We start from the raw sequence: 23,645 nt of genomic DNA on the forward strand, positions 1-23,645 counted from the left end.
GCCAAAGCAGGGAGCGACGATTTTGACGTAGAAGGAAGTGCTGCTCTAGCTTTCTGTTTGTGTGGCGGGGAGAGAGCAGTGGACGTAGGCTTTTTTTGCACTTTCCGGTAAATTCACGCTCTTTCGATTTTTGCTGGAATTATATTTTTCAGACAAACGGGATTTGTTTTGTAAATGACAATCATGTGACGCACAGATTTATGCTGCTGTCCAGTTGTAACTACAAACCCATCCGGAAGACTGGGGATTTGAGTCGCTTCGATTAGACTGGGGACAACTGGAAAGCAAATGTCGAGGGTTGACTATTTTAGTTTTCTTTACAAATCGCGAAAAATTGAGTCAATTGAAACTGTTATTGAATAATATTGCATTAATTTGATTGGTCGACCGACGAGCTAGATTTATCTGGCGGACTGTTGATGTTCTCAATTGTAGCCTAACATTCAACTTGTTACATTGTACATCTCATATAGTTACAGTAGTATGAAACAGAGGCGCCGCAACTCTGGATTTCTGCTAAGGTAGAACCTCTGGAGTCTACTGTAAACAGTTCAATAGAACATCATTGATGGACATAGTTATTTCTGCTTTACATCCGGTTTGAAAGAAGGAACTTTTTTTCTATGGCAGGAACACATAATTCTGCCCCCCTTCATTGGTTATTGATCCAATAGTTGACTGTCAATAAGCATACGAAGGCACTGGTCTATTCACATTCTCTGACTAGGCTGCACCACATTATTGAAAGGCAAGTGCAGCTCACTAGAACTTTGCGCAGCCCCTTTGGGACTTCCCATGATTTGCTGTGTGCCCTGGTAGACTAGATAACCGATAGAGAACATGGAAGATGAGATGTTTGAGCAGCTCATGTATGTCCTGAACCAACTGGTGACATGGATCGCTGCGGGGGCTATGGTGTTTGGTGGAGTGGTGCCTTACATCCCCCAGTACAGGGACATCAGACGGACACAGAATGCAGAGGGATTCTCCACCTATGTCTGCCTCGTCCTACTGGTGGCTAACATTCTACGTATACTGTTCAGGTAAGTTTTGCCATAGGTGCAGTAATCTTGAGGTTTCAGGTTATTCAAATGTGCATTGATGCATGTGAAGGCTGTAGCCTAAGTGCATTTGAAGAACAGACAGACTTAAACTATTTGGCCCTTCAGATTTGACAGTGTTTGAAAATGATACTGCCTCTCACGGGAATCCTTGTATTGGTTTCCATAGCACAGTTTTTGTTTGGTTCCAACAGAAGCCTATTGTCTCCATGCAGAATAGTATTGCCACCCTGGAGCCTGTGCCCTGACTACTCGCTGTCTCCTCTTTCCAGGTTTGGGCGCTACTTTGAGACGCCACTCCTGTGGCAGAGCATTGTCATGATAGCCACCATGTTGATCATGCTCAACCTGTGTACCAACGTCCGCGTAGCCACCGAACTCCAGACTAAGCGACGTTCATTCACAGGTCGGTATCCTCCTCCCTGGCCTGTCCCTACTCTTTCTAGCGTTATAATCACTTTATAACCTCTTGTTCACATCATGGTGTGAACTACTGATAGTGCTTGGTTGTATCACCAACCTCTGGAGTGTGTGTGTGTGTTACACATTCCTTAGTTGCCCAATTGTCCTTCCTCACAAAGGAACTCCTTCATCTTCATGATCTACTTTACAGCTTAAACACACAACTCAAATCTGACTGCACACCCACTCACAGAGATACACACCCAGCTAACCTCAAGGTGGTGCACAAATCTCCAAAGCATTGTATGACAATCTAAACCAACCCAGTGCTATGGGGTTCATTCAGCAGGGCATAATGTTGTGGAACGGTCAGATAAAAATGGGTTATGTCGATCAAACATGCCTCTCTGACATGTAGAATAATGAATCATGTTGGCTCTTCATGACATTTATGAGCTTCTGAGTGGCACAGCGGTCTAAGGCACTGCATCTCAGTGTCAGAGGCCTCACTACAGACCCTGGTTCGATTCCAGGCTCTATCACAACCGGCCGTGATTGGGTGACCCATAGGGCGGCGCTAAATTGTCCCAGCGTCGTCCGGGTTTGGGTTTGGCCGGGGTAGGCTGTCATTGTAAATAAGAATTTGTTATTAACTTGCCTAGTTAAATAAAGGTTAAATAAGTAAAACATTTGTATCTGCAACATTTGCCTACTGAATGTGGCCCTGTACTGTACAACTCTAGTTTGTCTTTGTAATTTCCATGCGAATAAAAGAGTCTGCAAAAAGGAGAACAATATCCCACACAGGAGCAGAGAGAATGGCTAACTGCCCTTATTAATATACTTATCAGACAGCACTGACCACATGTTCTGTAATCACCAGCCCGAGAGGCTTGTAGGAAAACATAGAGCCAGTGACTTTGTCAGCGCCTACATAATCACACCGTGTCACAGAATACAGTAATAATCAGTGTGTCCTCGGTCCTTGCGCCTCCAGTCTGGCATCAAACACGATCAACAGATATGAGAACAATCCATAATATTCACACTGATGGGAAATTTAAGTGTTTTGACCACTAGTTGCACCACACTTTCCCAAAAAATCTTGCTGTTCAATGTGTAAATGTATGTATATAAACTCTAGTGCTTTGTGTTTTAAGTTGTCAATGTGTCCGCAACTTTGTGTGCTGCTATTTTGGCCAGGTCTCTTGTAAAAGAGATTATTAATCTCTAATTCAACCCACACCTTGCACAAACAGAACACTGGCAGAATCACGTGTATTAAACAAAGTGAAACATGTAGCATGCTAAACATTAACTTTATTCATCCTAAATATTCCCATTGCAGTCATAACAGGATGTTGATAATCTGTTTACGGAACTAGAGTGGGCTGGCTGCTGAATCTGGTTCATAACTCCCTTCCTCAGCCTGTGGATTGACTGACCGACACCAGTTTCCTTGCCAACGGAATACTAGAACATTGAATGCTCAGTGCTGCCATCATGTGGCCTCAATTTAGAGTTTGGTAGCCAATCAAATTGACAGGATCAAGGTAGGCGGGTCAGATGATTTGAGAAAACAGGCTGTTTATGATTAGTCAAGCGTTGAGATTTCAACTCTGTCTGACGTAAAGCAAACGTTGAAGTTTCAACTCTGGCCAAACGTTGAGGTCTCTACTCTGTACAACAGTTTAGGTTTCAACTCTGTCCGACCCAAACGTTGATCTTTCAACTCTAACTTAAAACAAACGTTGAGGTTTCAACTATGTTAATTCCCACAGGGTCGTTGTTGGGTTGTCCATTTGAAATCACTAACCTTATGTCAAAAATAAACTTCTCTTGACTTCAAACTGTGGGTCAGTTCTGGTCTGTAGCACAAGAGAAACCAAGCTCTCTTTCTCTGTTCCCTCTTCTTATTTTGTGTCTGTAGCAACAGACAGTAAGGACGAGGAGATCAAAGTCCCTAAGAAGTTCTTTCTGGGTAGGTACTGTCTCTCTCGCTCTCTGCCTTCCTCCCTTCATCTCTCTCTCTTTCCTTACCGCATGGTCTTGTGTGGCTCTCCCTCTCGTATTGCTCCATTCACAGTGCTAACTGCCACTAACTCATCAGCATCATCATGCCTTAACCTGGCATGGATCCTCCTGCATCGCATGTGATCCTTCCTCGTTATATTTCCATTTGTGATTCCTAAAGAACCAATATAGTTGTTATAGTGTTCGCATGGAAGTGCACAATGCGTGTTAGCTATAGTCAATAGCTTGAATTGTTTCAGTTTGTAAAAGGCGTTTTTTTTCTTAATATCTACTGATATTAGTTTACTATAGCATGCATCTACTGTATTGCAGTGATTGTGCATGGACATTTAATTTTGCTTCAGTTCTTTGAGTTGTCTGATTGTGATGACTATCAGATTCTTACTCAGAAAATGAAAGTGCATGTATTCTAGACTCCTATATATTGATTAACCTTTGCATTAAGACTTTTGATTTGTTGCGATTTACTTGCTATGTTATTGACCTTGATAGACTTATTGCTCGGTTATGTTTTTTTTTGGTTTGAAATGAACTATGCTCAGTGTTATTTTGTTAGCGCTACAGCAACAATTCTATTAAATGCTGCACGTGAAAGCTAATGTGCACTGCTCTGTGGTCCTAACTGGTAAAACAACGATGATGGCTTGGATTCACACCAGCTTGCTAAAGATGCACAGACACCTCACAGATGTGACAGTAGTCTTCCTAACTCTGTCCTGGCTTTTCAACCTCTATCTTTTCCCTTTTGTTTCAACTCCCTCTTCTTGTTACTGTACGGAGCCCCTCACCCAGCCAGTTGACAGAGGCTGATGACCAGCAATCAATTGTACCTGTTTCATTGTGCTGAGAACTTTGTTTTTGTGAATCGCGTGTGATGCCCATCATAAGTATGCATTTACTAACAATGGATCTCAATGCTGTGGTTAGTTCTGGTTAACACTGCTGCTTTGTAGATGGGAAGGAGTTGCTATCCTCCGTGTGGACAGTAGGTGGTGCTGGGAAATAACAAAGGCCTACAGTACCTCTAATGCTCTGTGTTGTATATTGTCCAGAGTCCTCACTGACAGTGATGTAGTTTACCTTCTCAGAACTGCCGTCCATCACACACTTTATTGGGTTCAATCGTCTTCTCTCTTAAAAATCCATGCTTCATTCTGAGTAACATAATTCCAAAATCTCCATCAAAATCTGTTTGTTTAATTTGATTGTGCATTGTAGAATCCAATTCTAGTTGTAGAGAAAGGCACAGACTGTTGAAGATATTCATTTCAGCAATCAAAGTGATTTTTTTGCCACCCTTTTATTCAGCCGCTGTGTTTGGAATTGAGTGTTGTGTGTTTGTCATTGGGAACTGGGAGTTGACTGGTGGAGTTGCTGCCAACTTCTTACAACTTATCAAATTGTTTCCACCCAGCGTGATGTTCTACAGCACAACTCCAGTGGTATGGTAAGCTGGCTTTCTTCTCATCACAGTAGAAAAAGCTTAATTCTGTCTTCAACTTACCTCATCAAAAGCTGGCATTTTGTGTCCCACATGTACGTTCACTGTTCTGGCCTGTACATGAAACAGTTGGTACTTGGCAGCGGAACCAGAGTTCAGTTGTTATGTTTCTTGGCATTCGAGCTGGAACCAGAGCCAGGGTATGTTCTCCTTAGCCTCTTCCTAGCTTTGGGCAGCACAGGTCTGTATCTGGAGCTCTGCCTCCCAGGCTCTCTGGTTCTTTGTCTCCCAGACCCTATTCCTCTCCTCCCTGGCTCTCTGGTTCTTTGTCTCCCAGACCCTATTCCTCTCCTCCCTGGCTCTCTGGTTCTTTGTCTCCCAGACCCTATTCCTCTCCTCCCTGGCTCTCTGGTTCTTTGTCTCCCAGACCCTATTCCTCTCCTCCCAGGCTCTCTGGTTCTTTGTCTCCCAGACCCTATTCCTCTCCTCCCTGGCTCTCTGGTTCTTTGTCTCCCAGACCCTATTCCTCTCCTCCCTGGCTCCGTCTCCCTCAGCCTCACTATTTGCCCCTGCCGGTTCCATAGCCATACTTTTGTATATATAGTGTATGTGGACACCCCTTCAAATGAGTTGATTCGGCTATTTCAGCCACACCCGTTGCTGACAGGTGTATAAAGTCAAGCACACAGCCATGCAGTCTACATAGACAAACATTGGCAGTAGAATGACCTTACTGAAGAGCTCAGTAACTTTTTCCATGTCGCACCGTCATAGGATGCCATCTTTCCATCAAGTCAGTCAGAAGTCTGCCGTACTAGAGCTGCCCTTGGTCATCTGTAAGTGCTGTTATGGTGAAGTGGAAACATCTAGGAGCAACAACGACTCAGCAGAGAAGTGGTAGGCCACACAAGCGCACAGAACGGGAACCTCTAATGCAACAGTTTGGAGAAGGCCCTTCCCTGTTTCAGCATGACAATATATCCCTGTGCGCAAAGCGAGGTCCATACAGAAATGGTTTGTTGAGATCGGTGTGAAAGAACTTGACTGGCCTGCACAGAACCCCGACCTCAACCCCGTTGAACACCTTTGGGATGAATTGGAACGCCGACTGCGAGCCAGGCCTAATCGCCCAGCATCAGTACCCGGCCTCACTAATGCTCTTGTGGCTCAATGGAAGCAAGTCCCCGCAGCAATGTTCCAACATCTAGTGGGAAGCTTTCCCAGAAGAGTGAAGGCTGTTATAGCAGCAAAGGGGGGACCAGCTCCATATTAATGCCCATGATTTTGGAATGAGATGTTCAACAAACAATTTTGGCCATGTAGTGTATGTGTCTGTTGCTCGTCTGTCTGTTGCATAGACATGGGTCTGTTCCTCTATTGATTCATCCAGGAGGAGATCAGAAGGAGAGGCATGTTGTAATCCACTATTGTTGGAAGGATGAAAGAGTACAGCTGGAGGTAAAGAAATAAAACAGGGAAGGAAAGTGTATGTATGGGATGTAAAAGAAGGAATTCATCAACAAACGACTCTTTGGCGAACTCCCTAAAGGGCGGTTTGTCTAAATGTAGTTTGGGAGTAACAAATAGTTCTGATGTCTCCTTATCTTTGTTGGGGTTTCAGGCTTTGATGAGGTTGGCTACAATGGAATATTTCAAAAATAATTTCACCTGCTTTCACTGAAGTTGTAAACATGAGTGTGAAAGTGAGACAGACGAAACAACAGTATTCTGACACGTTATCATCGGACTGTCACACGGACCTGTTGAACCAGTAGATTTCTGTATATTCCTGAGACTGTTGTGTGTGTGTGTGTCCTGTGCTTGTACCGAACAGTTTAATGTTCTGTGATGTTCAGAGCTGGCTTCCCTCCCTGGCTTCCTTCTCTCTATGGCACCTCATCCTGGATCCATTATGACAGCAGGTTCCCAATCACTCTGGAGAAATAACCACGGAGTACAGGTGCGTTAAGCTCCCTCCCTGTGAGTTCAAACAAAGAACGTTGAGCAGTATTTAGCAGTACCAGATATGTGAGGGGGGTTGGTTGTTAGGCCTGTACTGTTAAAGGGACAATCAGGGAGGACAGGGGAACTGGGCATTGGGAATAGTCTATATTCTTCTTTCGATGCTTATTAGTCATCAGTCTCTCCTGTATGGTGTGAATCTGACCGGTTCCAATGAATCACCTCCTACTCTCCTCACATTTCTAGCTTTGAATTTAGCCCCAAAAAGCAGGTCATTTTTTCTGGACCATTTTTATTTTAGGTGGCTTTTGTTTTCCCTGCATGATTATGGACTATGAATGACAACATGTAACTGTCAGACCTGACAGGCTAAATGACAGCTTCTAAACTAATGTTCTGAGGAGACCAACACATGCAAAGCAATATGACATGATTCCAGCTCTCTCTCTCTCTCTCTCTCTCTCTCTCTCTCACACACACACACACACACACAGTGGCCTCATGTCAGATTTAACAGAGAGATGAACTAGGAGAGGGGACGAGGGAAGCGATGGAACGAGAGCGCCCCAGAGTAGATGAATGGCACAGAGGTGGCGAGGCACAGTGTGGTGTAGCATGTAAAGGTGCTGCTGTAAACACCCTGTAACAACACTCTTCTACCATTACAATAAGCCATGTGTGTGTTGTGTGTGTGTGTGCGCCTCTTTGAGATATCCTCACCCCCCTCAAGGCATTGCTGTTATCAGTGAGGGCAAGACGGACTCACCCCACTCCGTGATTTAGCTGCAGACCGTAGACATGATAATCCATCATGCACACTCTGACTTCCACACATACTCTCACATACACACATACACCCGTCTGCCATGCGTATTAGAAATGCCATCTAAATCTCAGATCCGGTGAACATCAATATTTCAGTAAAATACATTCCATTGTAATTTAGAATGCACTTCAGAATTCAATCTCAGTAAGTCAGCTGGACACGTCAGGTAATGTGTCATACCTCTTCTTGTGGTTTCTCAAAAGGAAATGTGATTATGGAGAATGCTAGGAAACCAAACCAACCATGTTATTCTAGATGAGATGTATGAGTTTGCTCCCTCTTTTTATTTGATTCAGTTTAAGTGTGTTTGAGTCGCGAGGTTCACCAGTAGCTCCTGAAACTGTTTTTCTCCATAATCCTTCTGACGCTCTCGTCCCATACTCTGTTCCACAGGCCTCCTCAGAGGAGCTTGATGTTCCAATGTGTCTTTTTAGATGAGTAGAATCTCATTTCAATGTGACCCTGTACAACGTAGAGGTTTGTGGAAAATCCTATTGAAGATGCTGCACAGCGTGTTTCGCCTCCACCTCTTCTCCCCCTCCTTTCAGTGGTGATTTAATTTCCTCCATTTCTTCTTCTCTCCCCTAACGTAATTTAGAGCGGGGTCAGGCTCTGTGTATTGTTGTCTCAGTGAAGTTTTAAAACGCATTACGTGCAGCTCAGTGGTGACTTCATTGATTTACCGCAGGGAAAGGGAATGAATCAATAAGACTAACATTTTGACAGTTTAACGTAACATAATCGTCAACATGCCAAAGAAGGAGGCATCCTCATCACTAACCTTCTTATTCATACACTGATCGCGTTACGGTTGTCTTAGCTACTCCTATAGGTTAGAGATGACAGGGAGTAGCAGCACAATGTATTGTGGAGGTGCCAGTCTCCTAGCTGAGATGTTGTCAGATCACTAGAGATTGTATTGCAGGCCTGTAGTTGTCATACTTCATATGGATCCTTCTTCAGTAAACTTGAACTGCACTTGTTTTTGTTTATTTCCCTGATGAAAAAACCATTCAACCTTTTAGGAAACATTTGGGAAGTCAGTGAGGCAGGAACATTAGAGTAAATCATTCTGCATTTTCCAAATGAATTTTCCATGCAGCTATACCTCCTTGTTTCACGTCACATGCAATGCTTTTTATTGCAGCCTTCTCGAGCCAACGTATCATGATGGAGAAAGATCGACCTTGAAAAGGTAAGAACTGTCAGTGTTAGTATTGTGTCTTACTTTCTCTCCGCATGTCTGTCTGCCTCAGACTTTGACTGGAGCCACTTCTGGTCGTGGAGTCGTTTCGTGGACTACCTGCAGTGTGTGGTGGCGTTCACCCTGCTGGCGGCATACGTCACCTACCTGCTGCTGGACTCGTCTGTGTTCGTAGAGAGCCTGGGCTTCCTGGCTGTCTTCACGGAGGCCATGCTGGGTACGCCGCAGCTCTACTGTAACTACCAGAACAAGAGTACTGAGGGGATGAGGTGAGGGAGTCACACATACACACTGAAATCACCACAGTAGCCATTCAATTGTCTCCCCTTTCTCTCACTTGACATTCGCTGTCGTTCATCCCATCTCTTGCTTCCATACTACTCATAGCCCAGCTGCTGACCTTCAGTGGTTTATTATGAGACCTATGACTTCAAACAGTTTTTTTTCATTTGCACACCTGTGTATAAATTCATTCTAATTTATGGAACACTTAAATACTTGGATATGTAATTCAGAGGCCTAACTGGTACTGACTTTAGTTCATTCAGTGAAAGGATTTTCTACTAGAAGTGAACATGTTCTTTAGTTTATACACTACATGACCAAAAGTATGTGGACAGATGTTCGTCGATCATCTCATTCCAAAATCATGGGCATTAATATGGAGTTGGTCCCCCCTTTGGTTGCTATAACAGCCTCTACTCTTCTGGGAAGGCTTTCCACTAGATGTTAGAACATTGCTACTATAACAGCCTCCACTCTTCTGGGAAGGCTTTCCACTAGATGTTAGAACATTGCTGCTATAACAGCCTCCACTCTTCTGGGAAGGCTTTCCACTAGATGTTGGAACATTGCTGCTATAACAGCCTCCACTCTTCTGGGAAGGCTTTCCACTAGATGTTGGAACATTGCTGCTATAACAGCCTCTACTCGTCTGGGAAGGCTTTCCACTAGATGTTGGAACATTGCTGCTATAACAGCCTCCACTCGTCTGGGAAGGCTTTCCACTAGATGTTGGAACATTGCTGCTATAACAGCCTCCACTCGTCTGGGAAGGCTTTCCACTAGATGTTGGAACATTGCTGCGGCGCTTGATTCCATTCATCCACGAACATTAGTGAGGTCCGGCACTGGTGTTGGGCGATTAGGCCTGGCTCGCAGTCGGTGTTCCCTTTTCATCCCAAAGGCGTTCAGTGGGGTTGAGGTCAGGGCTCTGTGCAGGCCAGTCAAGTTCTTCCACAAAGATCTCAACAAACCATTTCTGTATGGACCTCGCTTTGTGCACAGGGACATATTGTCATGCTGAAACAGGAAAAGGCCTTCCCCAAACGGTTGCCACAAAGTTGGAAGCACAGAATCGTCTAGGATGTCATTGTATGCAGTAGCGTTACAATTTCCCTTCACTGGAACTAAGAGGCCTAGCCCGGACCATGAAAAACATCCCCAGACCATTATTCCTCCTCTGCCTAACTTTACAGTTGGCACTATGCATTCGGTCAGGTAGCTTTCTCCTGGCATCCGCCAAACCCAGATTCGTCTGTCGGACTACCAGATGGTGAAGCGTGATTCATCACTCCGGAGAACCCGTTTCCACTGCTCCAGAGTCCAATAGCAGCGAGCTTTACACCACTTCAGTCGACGCTTGGCATTGAGCATGGTGATCTTAGGCTTGTGTGTGGCTGCTCAGCCATGGAAAACCATTTCATGAAGCTCCCAACGAACAGTTGTTGTGCTGCCGTTGCTTCCAGAGGCAGTTTGGAGCTCGGTAGTGAGTGTTGCAAACAAGGACAGAAGATTTTTACATGCTTCAGCACTCGGCGGTCCCATTCTGTGAGCTTGTGTGGCCTACCACTTCACGGCTGAGCCCTTGTTGCTCCTAGACATTTCCAGTTCGCGATAAAAGCACTTACAGTTGACCAGGGCAGCTCTAGCAGGGCAGAAATTTGACTAACTGACTTGTTGGAAAAGTGGCATCCTATGACGGTGCCACGTTGAAAGTCACTGAGCTCTTCAGTAAGGCCATTCTACTCACAATGTTTGTCTGTAGAGATTGCATGGCTGTGTGCTCGATTTTATACACCTGTCAGCAACGGGTGGGGCTGAAATTGACAAATCAACTCATTTGAAGGGGAGCCCACATACCTTTGAATGTATCGTGTATTATTTAAACTGAGACCTTATTTTGAACAGGATGCCTCCCTAGATTCTTTTAATTTAACTTATTGGCTTTTTACTGCATTCTCCCTAGCGATTAAATCCTTAGGCAGGATTCGCACAGACAATTAAATGTATATAGAACATGACGCTTCATTGTTAACGCTCCATTCTAATGCTGTTATTATGATGATGATTATATTATACCCATTTAGTGCCCTTGCTGTCATCGTCATGGAGTTTTAATTGAGGATCTTCAGTAGTGTTCCGAGTTCCTACTATTAGTCACGCAGTTGTGACCGAGTCATGAGCAACGCACACACGCGTGTACACACACACACACACACACACACACACACACACAGTGCCTTCAGAAACGGTTCACTTCCCTTTACTTGTTCCAAATTTTGTGTTACAGCCTGAATTGAAAATGTGTTACATATATTTTCTTTCTCACCCTTCTACACACAACCCCCATAATGACAAACTGAAAACATGTGTTTTGACATTTTTCCAAATGTATTGAAAATGAAGTCACATTTGCATTAGAGCTCACGCCCCTGAGCCAATACATGTTAGAATCACCTTTGGTAGGGATTACAGCTGTGTCTTTTTGGGTATGTCTCTAAGAGCTTTACACACCTGAATATAAATAGTCAAGTAAAGTACAGATACCCCCAAAAAAACACTTAACCTGTTGCGATGAGCAATCCCGTATCCGGGATCCTATTCATAGCCTCAAGCTCATTAGCATAACGCAATGTTAACTATTCATGAAAATCGCAAATGAAATAAATATATTAGCTCTCAAGCTTAGCCTTTTGTTAACAACACTGTCATCTCAGATTTTCAAAATATGCTTTTCAACCATAGCTAAACAAGCATTTGTGTAAGAGTATTGAAAGCTAGCATAGCATTAAGCCTAGCATTCAGCATGCAACATTTTCACAAAAACAAGAAAAGCATTCAAATAAAATAATTTTCGTCTTTGTGGCGACTGAGTTTATTAATACACCATCCAAAGTGTAATTAATAACTTCACCATGCTCAAAAGGATATTTTTTAACCATCTACCAGTAGGTGCCCTTCTTTGCGAGACATTGGAAAACCTCCCTGGTATTTGGTTGAGTCTGTTTTGAAATTCACTTCGAATGAGGGACCTTACAGATTATTGTATGTGTGGGGTACAGAGATAAAGTAGTAGTAAAAATGATGTTAAACACTTATTGGGGACAGTCCATGCAACTTATTATGTAACTTGTTAAAAACTTATTAGGGCTGCAATCCCGTTACCGGGATCGATATGGCAACAGCCAGTGAAAGTGCAACGCGCCAAATTTAAACAACAGAAATCTCATAATTAAAATTCCTCAAACATACATGTATCTCATACCATTTTAAAGGTAATCTTGTTGTTAATCCCACCAAAGTGTCCGATTTCAAATAGGCTTTACAGCGAAAGCACAACAAACGATTGTTAGGTCACCACCAAGTCACAGAAAAATTCAGCCATTTTTCCAGCCAAAGATAGGAGTCACAAAAAGCACAAATAGAGATCAAATGAATCACTAACCTTTGATCTTCATCAGATGACACTCATAGGACTTCATGTTACACAATACATATATCTTTTGTTCAATAAAGTGCATATTTCTATAAAAAAATATCAGTATACATTGGCTCATTACGTTCACTAGTTCCAAAAACATGAGGTGATATTGCAGAGAGCCACATCATTTTACAGAAATACTCATTATAAATGTCGATGAAAATACAATTGTTAGACATGGAAATATAGATACACTTCTCCTTAATGCAACCGCTGTGTCAGATTTCAAAAAAACTTTACGGAAAAGTAAACCATGCAATAATCTGAGTACATCTTTCAGACAACAAAGCAGCCAAAAAGATATCCGCCATATTGGGTAGTCAACATTATTCATAAATAGCATTATCAATATTCCCTTACCTTTGATGATCTTCATCAGAATGCACTCCCAGGAATCCCAGTTCCACATTAAATGTTTGATTTAGTTCGATAATGTCCATCATCTATGTCCAAAGAGCTACTTTTGTTAGCACGTTTGGTAAACAAATCTAAAGTCATGAAGCGCGTTCCCTAGTTGCAGACAAAATATCAAAAAGTTCCGTTCCTGTCCATAGGAACATGTCAAACGATGTATGGAATCAATTTTTAGGATGTTTTTAACATAAAACATCAATAATGTTCCAACCTGAGAATTCCATTGTCTTCAGAAGTGCGATGGAACAGAGCTCCCTCTCATGTGAACGCGCATGGTCAGAGCATGATCAGCTCATGGCAGACCTTACTCATTCCCTTCTCATTCGGTCCCACTTCACAGTAGAATCGTCAACCATCTTTAGAAACTTGTTTGGGATCTAGTGGAAGCCTTAGGAAGTGCAACATAACCAATATCCCACTGTGTATTATATAGGGGCTGGGTTGAAAATCGACCAACTTCAGATTTCCCACTTCCTGTTTGGATTTCTTCTCGGGTGTTTACCTGCCATATGAGTTCTGTTATACTCAGACATCATTCAAACAGTTTTAGAAACTTCAGAGTGTTAATAATATGCATATAATAATATGCGCATATTGGCAACTGGGACTGAGGAGCAGGCCGTTTACTCTGGGCACATATGGGCACCTTTCACCTAAGCTACTCAATACTGCCCCTGCAGCCATAAGAAGTTAAGGACATTTTTACTTCTGAACTTATTTAGGCTTGCCATAACAAAGGGGTTAAATACTTATTGACTAAAGACATTTCATCTTTTCTTTTTTTAATGAATTAGTTAAAGTTTCCAAAAACATAATTCCACTTATTGCACTTTCCACTTGACACTATGGGGTATTGTGTGTAGGCCCGTAACACAACAACTCAATTTAATTCATTTTAAATTCAGGCTGTAATAAAACAAAATATGGAAAATGTCAAGGGGTGTGAATACTTTCTGTACACACACACACACACACAACACAACACAAGTAGTCTCTGAATGATCATGCAACAGACTAAAAATAGAAGGATTGAGAAGCTCATTATCATATTGATTATCAAAGACTCATAATTAAAAAATATGCCTTCATAAAATAATGAATGTGTTGAGCCAAACTCCAGAACATGCCATTGCCATGCCAGTCAGGTCCAGAGATGGTTAATGGCAACAGATCTGCATCCCAAATTGCACCCTATTCCCTATATTCAGTGCATTCGGAAAGTATTCAGACCCTTTGACTTTGTCCACATTTTGTTACGTTACAGACTTATTCTAAAATGGATTAAATAAAATATAAAATCCATCAATCTATGCATACTACCCCATGATGACAAAGCGAAAACAGGTTTTTAGAAAAACAGAGATACCTTATTTACATAAGTATTCAGACCCTTTGCTATGAAACTCGAATTTGAGCTCAGGTGCCTCCTGTTTCCATTGATCATTGAGATGTTTCTACAACTTGATTGGAGTCCACCTGTGAGAGGATTGTGTTGAGGCACAGATCTAGGGAAGGGTACCAAAAAATGTCTGTAGCATTGAAGGTCCCCAAGAACACAGTAGCCTCCATTCTTAAATGGAAGAAGTTTGAAACCACCAAGACTCTTCCTAGAGCTGGCTGCCTAGCCAAACTCAGCAATCGGGGGAGAAGGGCCTTGGCCAGGGAGGTCACCAAGAACCCGGTGGTCGCTCTGACAGAGTTCCTCTGTGGAGATGGGAGAACCTTCCAGAAGGACAACCATCTCTGCAGCACTCCACCAATCAGGCCTTTATGGTAGAGTGGCTAGACTGAAGCCATTGCTCAGTAAAAGACACATGACAGCCCACTTGGAGTTTGCCAAAAGGCACCTAAAGGACTCTTAGACCATGAGAAACAAGATTATCTGGTCTGATGAAGCCAAGATTGAACTCTTTGGCATGAATGCCAAGCATCACATCTGGAGGAAACCTGGCACCATCCCTACGGTGAAGCATGGTGGTGGCAGCATCATGCTGTGGGGATGTTTTGCAGTGGCAGGGACTGGGAGACTAGTCAGGATCAAGGGAAATATGAATGTAGCAAAGTACAGAGAGAGATCCTTGATGAAAACCTGCTCTAGAGTCCTTCCAACAGGACAACGACCCTAAGCACAGCCAAGACAATGCAGGAGTGGCTTCGGGACAAGTCTCTGAATACCCTTGAGTGGCCCAGCCAGAGCCCGGACTTGAACCCCATCTTACATCTCTGGAGAGAACTGAAAATAGCTGTGCAGCAACGCTCCCCATCCAACATGACAGAGCTTGAAAGAATCTGCAGAGAAAAATGGGAGACACTCCCCAAATACAGGTGTGCCAAGCTTGTAGCGTCATACCCAAGAAGACTCAAGGCTGTAATCACTGCCAAATGTGCTTCAACAAAGTAATGAGTAAAGGGTCTGAATACTTATGTAAATGTAATATTTCCTTTTATTTTTAACACATTTGCTAAAATTCCTAAAAACCTGTTTTTGCTTTGTGTGTGTAGATTATTAAATTTTTTGACGTTTTTGAATAAGGCTGTAATGTAACAAAATGTGGAACAAGTCAAGGGGTCTGAATACTTTCCGAATGCACTATAGTGCATTACTTTTGATCAGGGCCTATTAGGGAAAGGGTGCCATTTGGGACACTTGATGCTAATTTTTGATTTGATTTATTTCACCTTTATTTAACCAGGTATGGCCAGTTGAGAACAAGTTCTCATTTACCACTGCGACCTGGCCAAGACAAAGCAAAGCAGTGCAACCAAAAACAACACAGAGTTACACATGTGATAAACAAAAGTACAGTCAATAACACACAGAAAAATCTATATACAGTGTGTGCAAATGGAGTAAGGAGGTAAGGCAATAAATTGGCCATAGTACCGAAGTAATTACAATTTAGCATTAACACTGGAGGGATGGATGTGCAGATGATGATGTAGAAGTACTGGTGTGCAAAAAAGCAAATCATAACAATATGGGGATGAGGCATGTAGTTGGATGGGCTATTTACAGATGGACTATGTACAGCTGCAGCGATCGGTAAGCTGCTCAGATAGCTGATGCTTAAATTTAGTGAGGGAGATATAAGTCTCCAACCAGCGATTTTTGCAATTCATTCCAGTCATTGGCAGCAGAGAACTGGAAGGAAAGGCGGCCAAATGGGGTGTTGGCTTTGGGAATGACCAGTGAGAGATACCTGCTGGAGTGCGTGCTACGGGTGGGTGCTGAGATAAGTAGGAGCTTTACCTAGCAAAGACTTATAGATGACCTGGAGCCAGTGGGTCTGGCGACGAATATGTTGCGAGGGCCAGCCGACTAGAGCAGACAGGTCACAGTGGTGGGTGGTATATGGGGCTTTGGTGACAAAACAGATGGCACTGTGATAGTTTGCTGTGTAGAGTGTTGGAGGCTATTTTGTAAATGACATCACCGAAGTCAAGGATCGGTAAGATACCCTTGTAAAACTGACTATGTCATCAGCCTGCTAATGACAGGCTGAAGGCATGCGTTTGCTTTTCCATCACTTCCTGTTTATATTGACCTGTCAGAGCCAGGCACAAGTTGAAAGCTTACGAAACACACATTATGTAATCCTGCTGAATTTAACCCCTGTGGTCACCTTGGATGAGATGTATTATATTGTGAATATTTCCTGGTGTGGTGATTTTGCGTGGGGTTGGTTTGCCCAGTGGTTTTGGAGATGGATGTACTTAGTTATTGTGGTCTTCCCTCCTATCCTTTCTGTGTGTGGCTTCCCCCCCTATCAGCCTCTCTGTGTGCAGAATTAATGGCACTTTGGTCTAGGTGTGCTGGCATGATGTCGGGTCTCCAGCCGTGTGTGGGCGTGCGTCTGTGTGTGTAGCAGGGCAGCAATGAACATAAACCGACAGGAGAAGTCAAACTAATGACTGGGGTGGGAGGCGGGGGAGGGTAGCTAGGCGGGGGATACCTGGGCTGCTGGCGTTGATGTCTGGGCCCCTGGCCTGAGATAAAGGTAATGGAACATGGAGAGACAGGCTCTGCAGACCGCCTACTGACTGACTGTCCTTATAAGTCCTCTCTGTGTGAGCTGTTTCCCATGGACAGATAACACGCTCAGAGGGAGTGCCTTATTTAGCCTGCCATCTAACTGCTGTTTGACCATTACATTCAGTCAGTATACAAGTCTGGCTCTGCATTCACAACACTGCATCACTACCTTGTCAGACAAGTCTATGACAACTTGCCCACCCACCTGGGCTGTGGAGCTGCTGATTACCTGATGAAATGCAGAGGGTCTTCCATCCTCCACCACCACCGATGCATACAGGGTTTTTTTACCTCTTTGTGAAAAACTGAGTTTAAATGTATTTGGCTAAGGTGTATGTAAACTTCCGACTTCAACTGGACCTAGCAGACAGCCTGAGATGGGGTGAACCTGTACCCTGTAATCAGCCTGAAGACAATTACCTCTGCTAAGTGGCTTCAGCTAGACGATAGTCTTCGTACTTTGAAGCCACCATTTGTAGCCTCAATTCAGCAAATCTTCATCAGTTCACTTGTATGGATCATTGAACATGTTGCCTTGCCAATAACATTGATACAGGATCAGATAAATGACATAGGGAGAGTGGTACCATATTAGAGGTATTGGCAGTGTAGTCAATACTTGACAGTACTGTGTGGTTATGACCCAGTCGTAACGTCACGGATGCGGTATAATATTCATAGGATATGTGTTGTATTTATTATGGATTTGTTTATTGGGCCTACTACTGCATACCATATGACATCAGTGTATTTGCTTAGTGCAAAAACCCATTCCCTGAAACGCCTAGAAAATGTTGTCTGAATAATTATTTGGAATTTTCAACGTACACCGCAACCATACAAAGCCCTATACAGGGACTACATAGGGAAAGTCAGCCACGAGCTGCCCAGTGACATGAGCCTAGCAGGCGAGTTATATGCCTTTTTATGCCTGCTTCGAGGCAAGCAACATTGAAGCATGCGTGAGAGCACCAGCTGTTCAGGACGACTGTGTGTTCACGCTCTCCGTAACCGATGTGAGCAAGACCTTTTTAAACAGGTCAACATTCACAAAGATTACCAGGATGTGAACTCCGAGCATGCGTGGACCAACTGGTGTCTTCACTGACATTTTCAACCTCTCCCTGACCGAGTCTGTAATACATGTACAAATTACCACGACTAACCTGTACCCCCGCACATTCGCTAGGTACTGGTACCCCCTGTATATAGCCTCGTTATTGTTATTTTATAGTGATACTTTTTATTTTAAACTTTTATTTTATTTAGTAAATATTTTCTTTATTTCTTGAACCACATTGTCGGTTAAGGGCTTGTAAGTAAGCATTTCACTGTAAGGTCTGCATCTGTTGTATTCGGCGCATGTGACAAATAAAATGTGAATGATTTGACAGGTCTTCCCTTGACACCAATTAGATGAGGCATCTCCCCCACCCTCACCCTTTAAATGTGTTTATATTCAGATTAGCATTCTGTCCTTTGACTAACCTGTGTTGTTTACACGTGAATGGAAAGTGCTGACATGTCAGGATTGGCTTTGGCACTCAGAGCAGGGGTCCCTACTCCAAAATGTCACGACACGAGGCAGGTAGTGTGAAGAACAGCAGATAGAGGATGCCTCTTCGTTCAGAAGGGAGTGTTGTTGTGGGAATGTTGTTGTGGTAGGCGGTTTATTGCAAACACTTCTGAATGCTGTTAGCTAACTGTGTTTGTGCCTCAGTCCTTCCTTTGTCAGCGTTTACCTTCCGTCCTTGGCTTCAGTACAAAGCCTGGGGAGAAAAACAAAGAGTCCCAAAGACGAGAGGGAGGTTGGAGGAGAGGGATAGCAGTAGCTGGGGAGACTGTTTGTTTGTCTGTTGTGATTTATCCATAATCACCAACACTGTCAAGACTTTTCTCATTATAAAAACTAACTTGGATGTTTTAGAAACATGGAGCGGAGATCCTGGGAGCCCAGCATGCCAAGAAACCTTGCATATACCCGTTTATAATAAGCAATGCTGTTTTCTCCATCTAAAAAGTAGAGGGCTTTCAAAGCTTGGTCTTTGTACAGTAGACAACATACCTAGAGACCTCCTGCTGTACTGCCCTTTTACTGTTAGTGGGTTACTTCCCTATTGGCTCATTATAGTTCACAATGCTGCAGAGTAACACAGAGAGGGGCCACAGCCTAAAGTAGGGCTCTCCAGCACTGTTCCTAGAGAGCTACTGTCCTGTAGGTTTTCGCTACAACCCTAATCTAGCACACCGGATTCTAACCACAGAGTTGTTCTAAAAGCTACTGCTGAACAACAGAACTATAGTTGTTTATTTACTCTGACTTCCTGAGAAGTCGGCCTAAGCACCTCCCTGAGAGAGGAGAAAGGAGGGAGAAGATCTGCTGCAGAGAGCAGACGGGTGAACTCACCGCACCGTGCGTCTGAATTTTATTAACCTCCCTGAGAGGAGTTCTAAACTCCAGAAGAGTTGTGGCAAATTAACTTGAATTAATTCAATTTCTTTCCTTTTAATAGTTTGTTTTGGAAATAGTGGGTCAGTATCCCCACCTCTGACGATGTATTTGGTCTGTTATTGTGTTTCATGATTTCCTAATGTCTCTTTTCTGTCATGACTTAAGGTAGTGTTCAGGTGTGTCACCGGCCTAAATACCTGTACTTACGTTCTAAATAGTAGGCTTTTTGGCAATGCAAAAATATAACTTTTTATAGTGTGAAATTTGTTGTATCCTTTAAATGCCAGAATATCATACTTGTTTAGACTTTTCATCTAGTATTTACTGCACTCTATGGAGGAAGAGAAACATATTTTCAGACCCACGTGTGTTTTGACAACAGCTGATAATAGGCTGATAAGAGGACAGGCTGTAACAAAAGGAACAGATGGTGGGAAACGACGCAATTGTGCATTAGGTGACGCATTCTTAGTATGGGTGAGCCTAGTATATTGATTTGTTGCTTACTGCATGCATTTATACTAAACAGTACAGAATACATAGTACGTAGTATCATTTAGTACACACTATGTCATTTTAGTAAGTAGTAGGCAAGACAGATTTTGGACATAACCACTGTATCTAGCTCTGCTAACATTGAAATGTTTATCTTCCCCCCCTCTTCTTTCTACTCCCTTTCTCCCTGCAGTATAAAAATGGTGATGATGTGGACGAGTGGGGACACCTTTAAGACGGGTTACTTCCTGCTGACTGAGGCGCCTGTCCAGTTCTGGACCTGTGGTCTGCTGCAGGTGGGAGTGGACATTGCCATTCTATTCCAGGTCTACTACTATAGCCGCTACCCGCAGAAACCCGTCTCACACACCGTGTCACACACAACCAGCACCAAGGCACTCTGAGACCCCCTAACACACCCACACACACACATCGTTACCATTCGGTCATGAGCACACAAACTAGTTAGTTACTTTGCCTGAAGAATTTTGCTGAATGACACTTGTTACATTTCTTTTCAAAACAGATAGGACCTCCAGTCATATGTATGTATTTGTATGTTGTGCAAATGGTTATACAAGTATATTCCTAAGAATATATCCCTATATATATATATATATATATGAATATACCTGAGCATACACACAGAATCTTATGCACATGCATCAATCTACATTACCAGTCATATGCACTGTGTATGGACGGACTCTCGAGGAAGTGTGGACCAGCTTTCCTGTCCATAGATCTGATGATTGTTGCATGGAAAACCCCTAAAAGACTTTCACAAAGGGCTGGTTACTCAGCCAGTGATCACAATGTACAACCGATCATCAGAGTAACTAACAGAAACCTTACTGAATGTACAATGGAATTATTATTTTTTGGGGGAAATTAGATTCTACATTTAATTTAGACGGCTCTTTGTTCTAAGTTCTCCACGGGTCTGGTCTGTCTGATCACTTAGGCCTCTTCTGGTCTGGTTGAAAGACCTCCGACTGCTGCTGCTGCTTGTTGGAAAATTCACAAGATTAATTCAACTGGAAGCAACAGCAGTTTTACCAAAAATGAAAAAGGCTATCTGGGCCAGAGGCCTGGTTCCTGGGAGCCCAACACGTTTCCTTCAGATGACTCTGAGGTAAAGCTTAAGGACTCAGTGGTTCAGTGGACCACTGTGTTGCTGGTATTACGGACAGTAAGGGAGTCAGTGGAGAGAGGGAGGTAGGACATTGTGTGAAACAAATATTATGTTACTGTTTTCATTTAAAGGAGTAGCAGCCATGTTTGTAGGCCAGGGAACTGGAAGGACTTTCTATGTTCTGTGTTTTTTATGGTTAATGAAAACTACAACAACGCATCGGGAAGTACAGCGCTCCTGTCTTTAGCACTGTTTATACCTGATTCTAACATCCTTTCTCCTGTCCACATTCTGATGGTGCCCGCATTTTCAGACAGGTGTAGACAATTTAAAGACACATATGTACCATGTGTAGACACATTTCTGGAAATATGGGCACAATCAGAATGTGGACAAGATCAGGACAAAGGTCGCATGTTAGCGCCAGGTATAAACAAGGCTTCTGAGGACCTAGTGACCGTCTGTTTGCTGGTCTATGAACAACTCAACTCATCTCCCTGCTCCTCTCAGCCTCAAGCACCCCTAGAAACCTTTTATTTGTTTAAATAGGACCTTTAGAGTTTTATATGAATATTTCTTTCTTCAGCTTTCTTCAAATGTTTTAGATGTGTGCTTTTGGTGGAGACAAATCTTATCCTGCCGAGGGCTGGTGTGGGTGCAGGGTTTTGTTCTAGCCAAGTAGTAGGCATGTCCAGACTCAACCTCTTGGAGTGTTTGACCACATGGTAAGTTGAATCTCTCTGGGTGTAACCAAGACGATACCAGCACTACAGCTGTTATATTCACTTCTGAACTGCTTGCTAAGACGTAGTTGGTTGCGTCCAAAATGGCGTCCTATTCCCTGTTTATTCCACTACTTTTGACCAAGTAGTGCACTCTATAGGGAATAGGGTGCCATTTCAGACGCAGGTATATTTTTTTACGCTGGATACTCTGGGAAACGTTATTTTAATCACTGGCGATGCGGAATATTTGTTTTGTTATCCATCTTTTTCTAATCCTGAAACGCTTGTATAATCACAAACCTTGTTCACTTGCCCTTTATCAAGCTCTTTTTTTACAATGATGAGGAGGACGGTGACGCATGTCAAATGGTGACCGTTGTTGTCATTGTAGGAAGAAGTTGTGCACCTAGTAAACTGGTTGTGTAGCATCAACCGGGCCAAAATTACTCACTGTTTCTGATGTGAAGTTGTATTCTTTTGGTGGTGGTTCAGTTTTAGTTGTTCATGGGTAAAACTGCAAAACTATTCCTCTGTTCATGTAGATGCTGATCAAACAATGCCAATCCTTGTGATTTTTTTTAAATATTTTATTTTACATAGATTGAATCCTGACCTAAAACTAAGTTGCGTTATCGAACACTGAACTGGACTGCCGACAATTTACACCTAAACTGACTTTCGCAGTGTCCATACCATGAATTCTGTCTCCGCGAACTCGGGGGAAATTGACTTTAAAAAGTGCATTGTCGGCTGTCCAGTGCACTGCTCTGTAAGGCGCCTTGGACTGAATCACAGCCTGTTTATGTACCCCCAATTTTCTTTTATAGTTATCATTTGTGTTATACATTTTTTGGCCATTTTTATATTTGATGACCTTTTTATTACCACATTGTGTCTTTTGTTGTGTTTCTACACAGTACATCACCACATTCCTTTCCATGGAATGGCCAGTTCTTGCTATAGAATTGCCAGTTCATCGTCAATAGACAATTTAAATCAACCTCTGTCTGATATGCTGTTACTTGTTGCCAGTATTCATGAAAGCTCTGTGGCGCTGTCATTAAAGGCCAAAATGAGAACTTGTATTCTACTGTGCTTTGTGTAAATTCATTATGCTAGTGATGTTTGTGTGAAGGGTGTAAGTTACACCAGAACACCCAGGGTGCATCTGAAATAGCACCCTATTCCCTAAATGGTACACTCATTTGGACTAGAGCCCTGGAGAAAGGTAGTGTGCAATATAGGGTAGCATTTCTGACGCAGGCCTGTTAGCACCTGTCCTGATAATACTATTCCATCAGCAGTGGAGACCTGGTTAGCATCATCTGTCAGAGGAACCACTGGATCACCAACCACAGTCCATGTTTGGGCTCCAGGCATGTGGCCTCAACAGCTATCAACAACACTTACATGGTAATGCACCTTCGCTGTGTCTTCACAACAAGCACTGTGACCACGCAATACCAACATTAGTCAAAAGGGTTTATGTAAAGCGTATTCTAAACAAAGAGGAATGTGGCGGCCAGCCTCAGCAGAACTAGTCCAGGGGAAATGATACTGGGTTCTGTTCCAAATGGTACCCTATTCCCTACATGGTGCACTTTTCACCAAATTCCTATGGGCCCTGGTCAAACGTAGTGCACCGTATAGGATATAGTGTTCCCTTTTGGAAAACAACTGGGAGGAACAAAATAACTG

The 23,645-nt window shown here is 43.0% G+C and overlaps 1 protein-coding gene across 2 annotated transcripts; it reads left to right on the forward strand.

Moving 5' to 3' along the window:
- slc66a2 (solute carrier family 66 member 2) lies at positions 1 to 23,026 on the forward strand. Of its 2 annotated transcripts, XM_024395623.2 has the most exons (5): positions 1 to 1,043; positions 1,334 to 1,467; positions 3,394 to 3,444; positions 8,983 to 9,199; positions 20,281 to 23,026. In XM_024395623.2, exons 1-5 carry the CDS (start codon positions 841 to 843, stop codon positions 20,489 to 20,491), a joined length of 816 nt encoding a protein of 271 aa, XP_024251391.1. In that variant the 5' UTR covers positions 1 to 840; the 3' UTR covers positions 20,492 to 23,026. The 2 variants fall into 2 exon arrangements, with proteins under 2 accessions (XP_024251391.1, XP_024251392.1); XM_024395624.2 differs by lacking the exon at positions 3,394 to 3,444 and having other exon boundaries at positions 5 to 1,043.
- Positions 23,027 to 23,645: the final 619 nt, after the last annotated feature.

The sequence above is a fragment of the Oncorhynchus tshawytscha genome, linkage group LG31, assembly GCF_018296145.1.
Source record: "Oncorhynchus tshawytscha isolate Ot180627B linkage group LG31, Otsh_v2.0, whole genome shotgun sequence".
NCBI classification, from domain to species: Eukaryota; Metazoa; Chordata; class Actinopteri; order Salmoniformes; family Salmonidae; genus Oncorhynchus; species Oncorhynchus tshawytscha.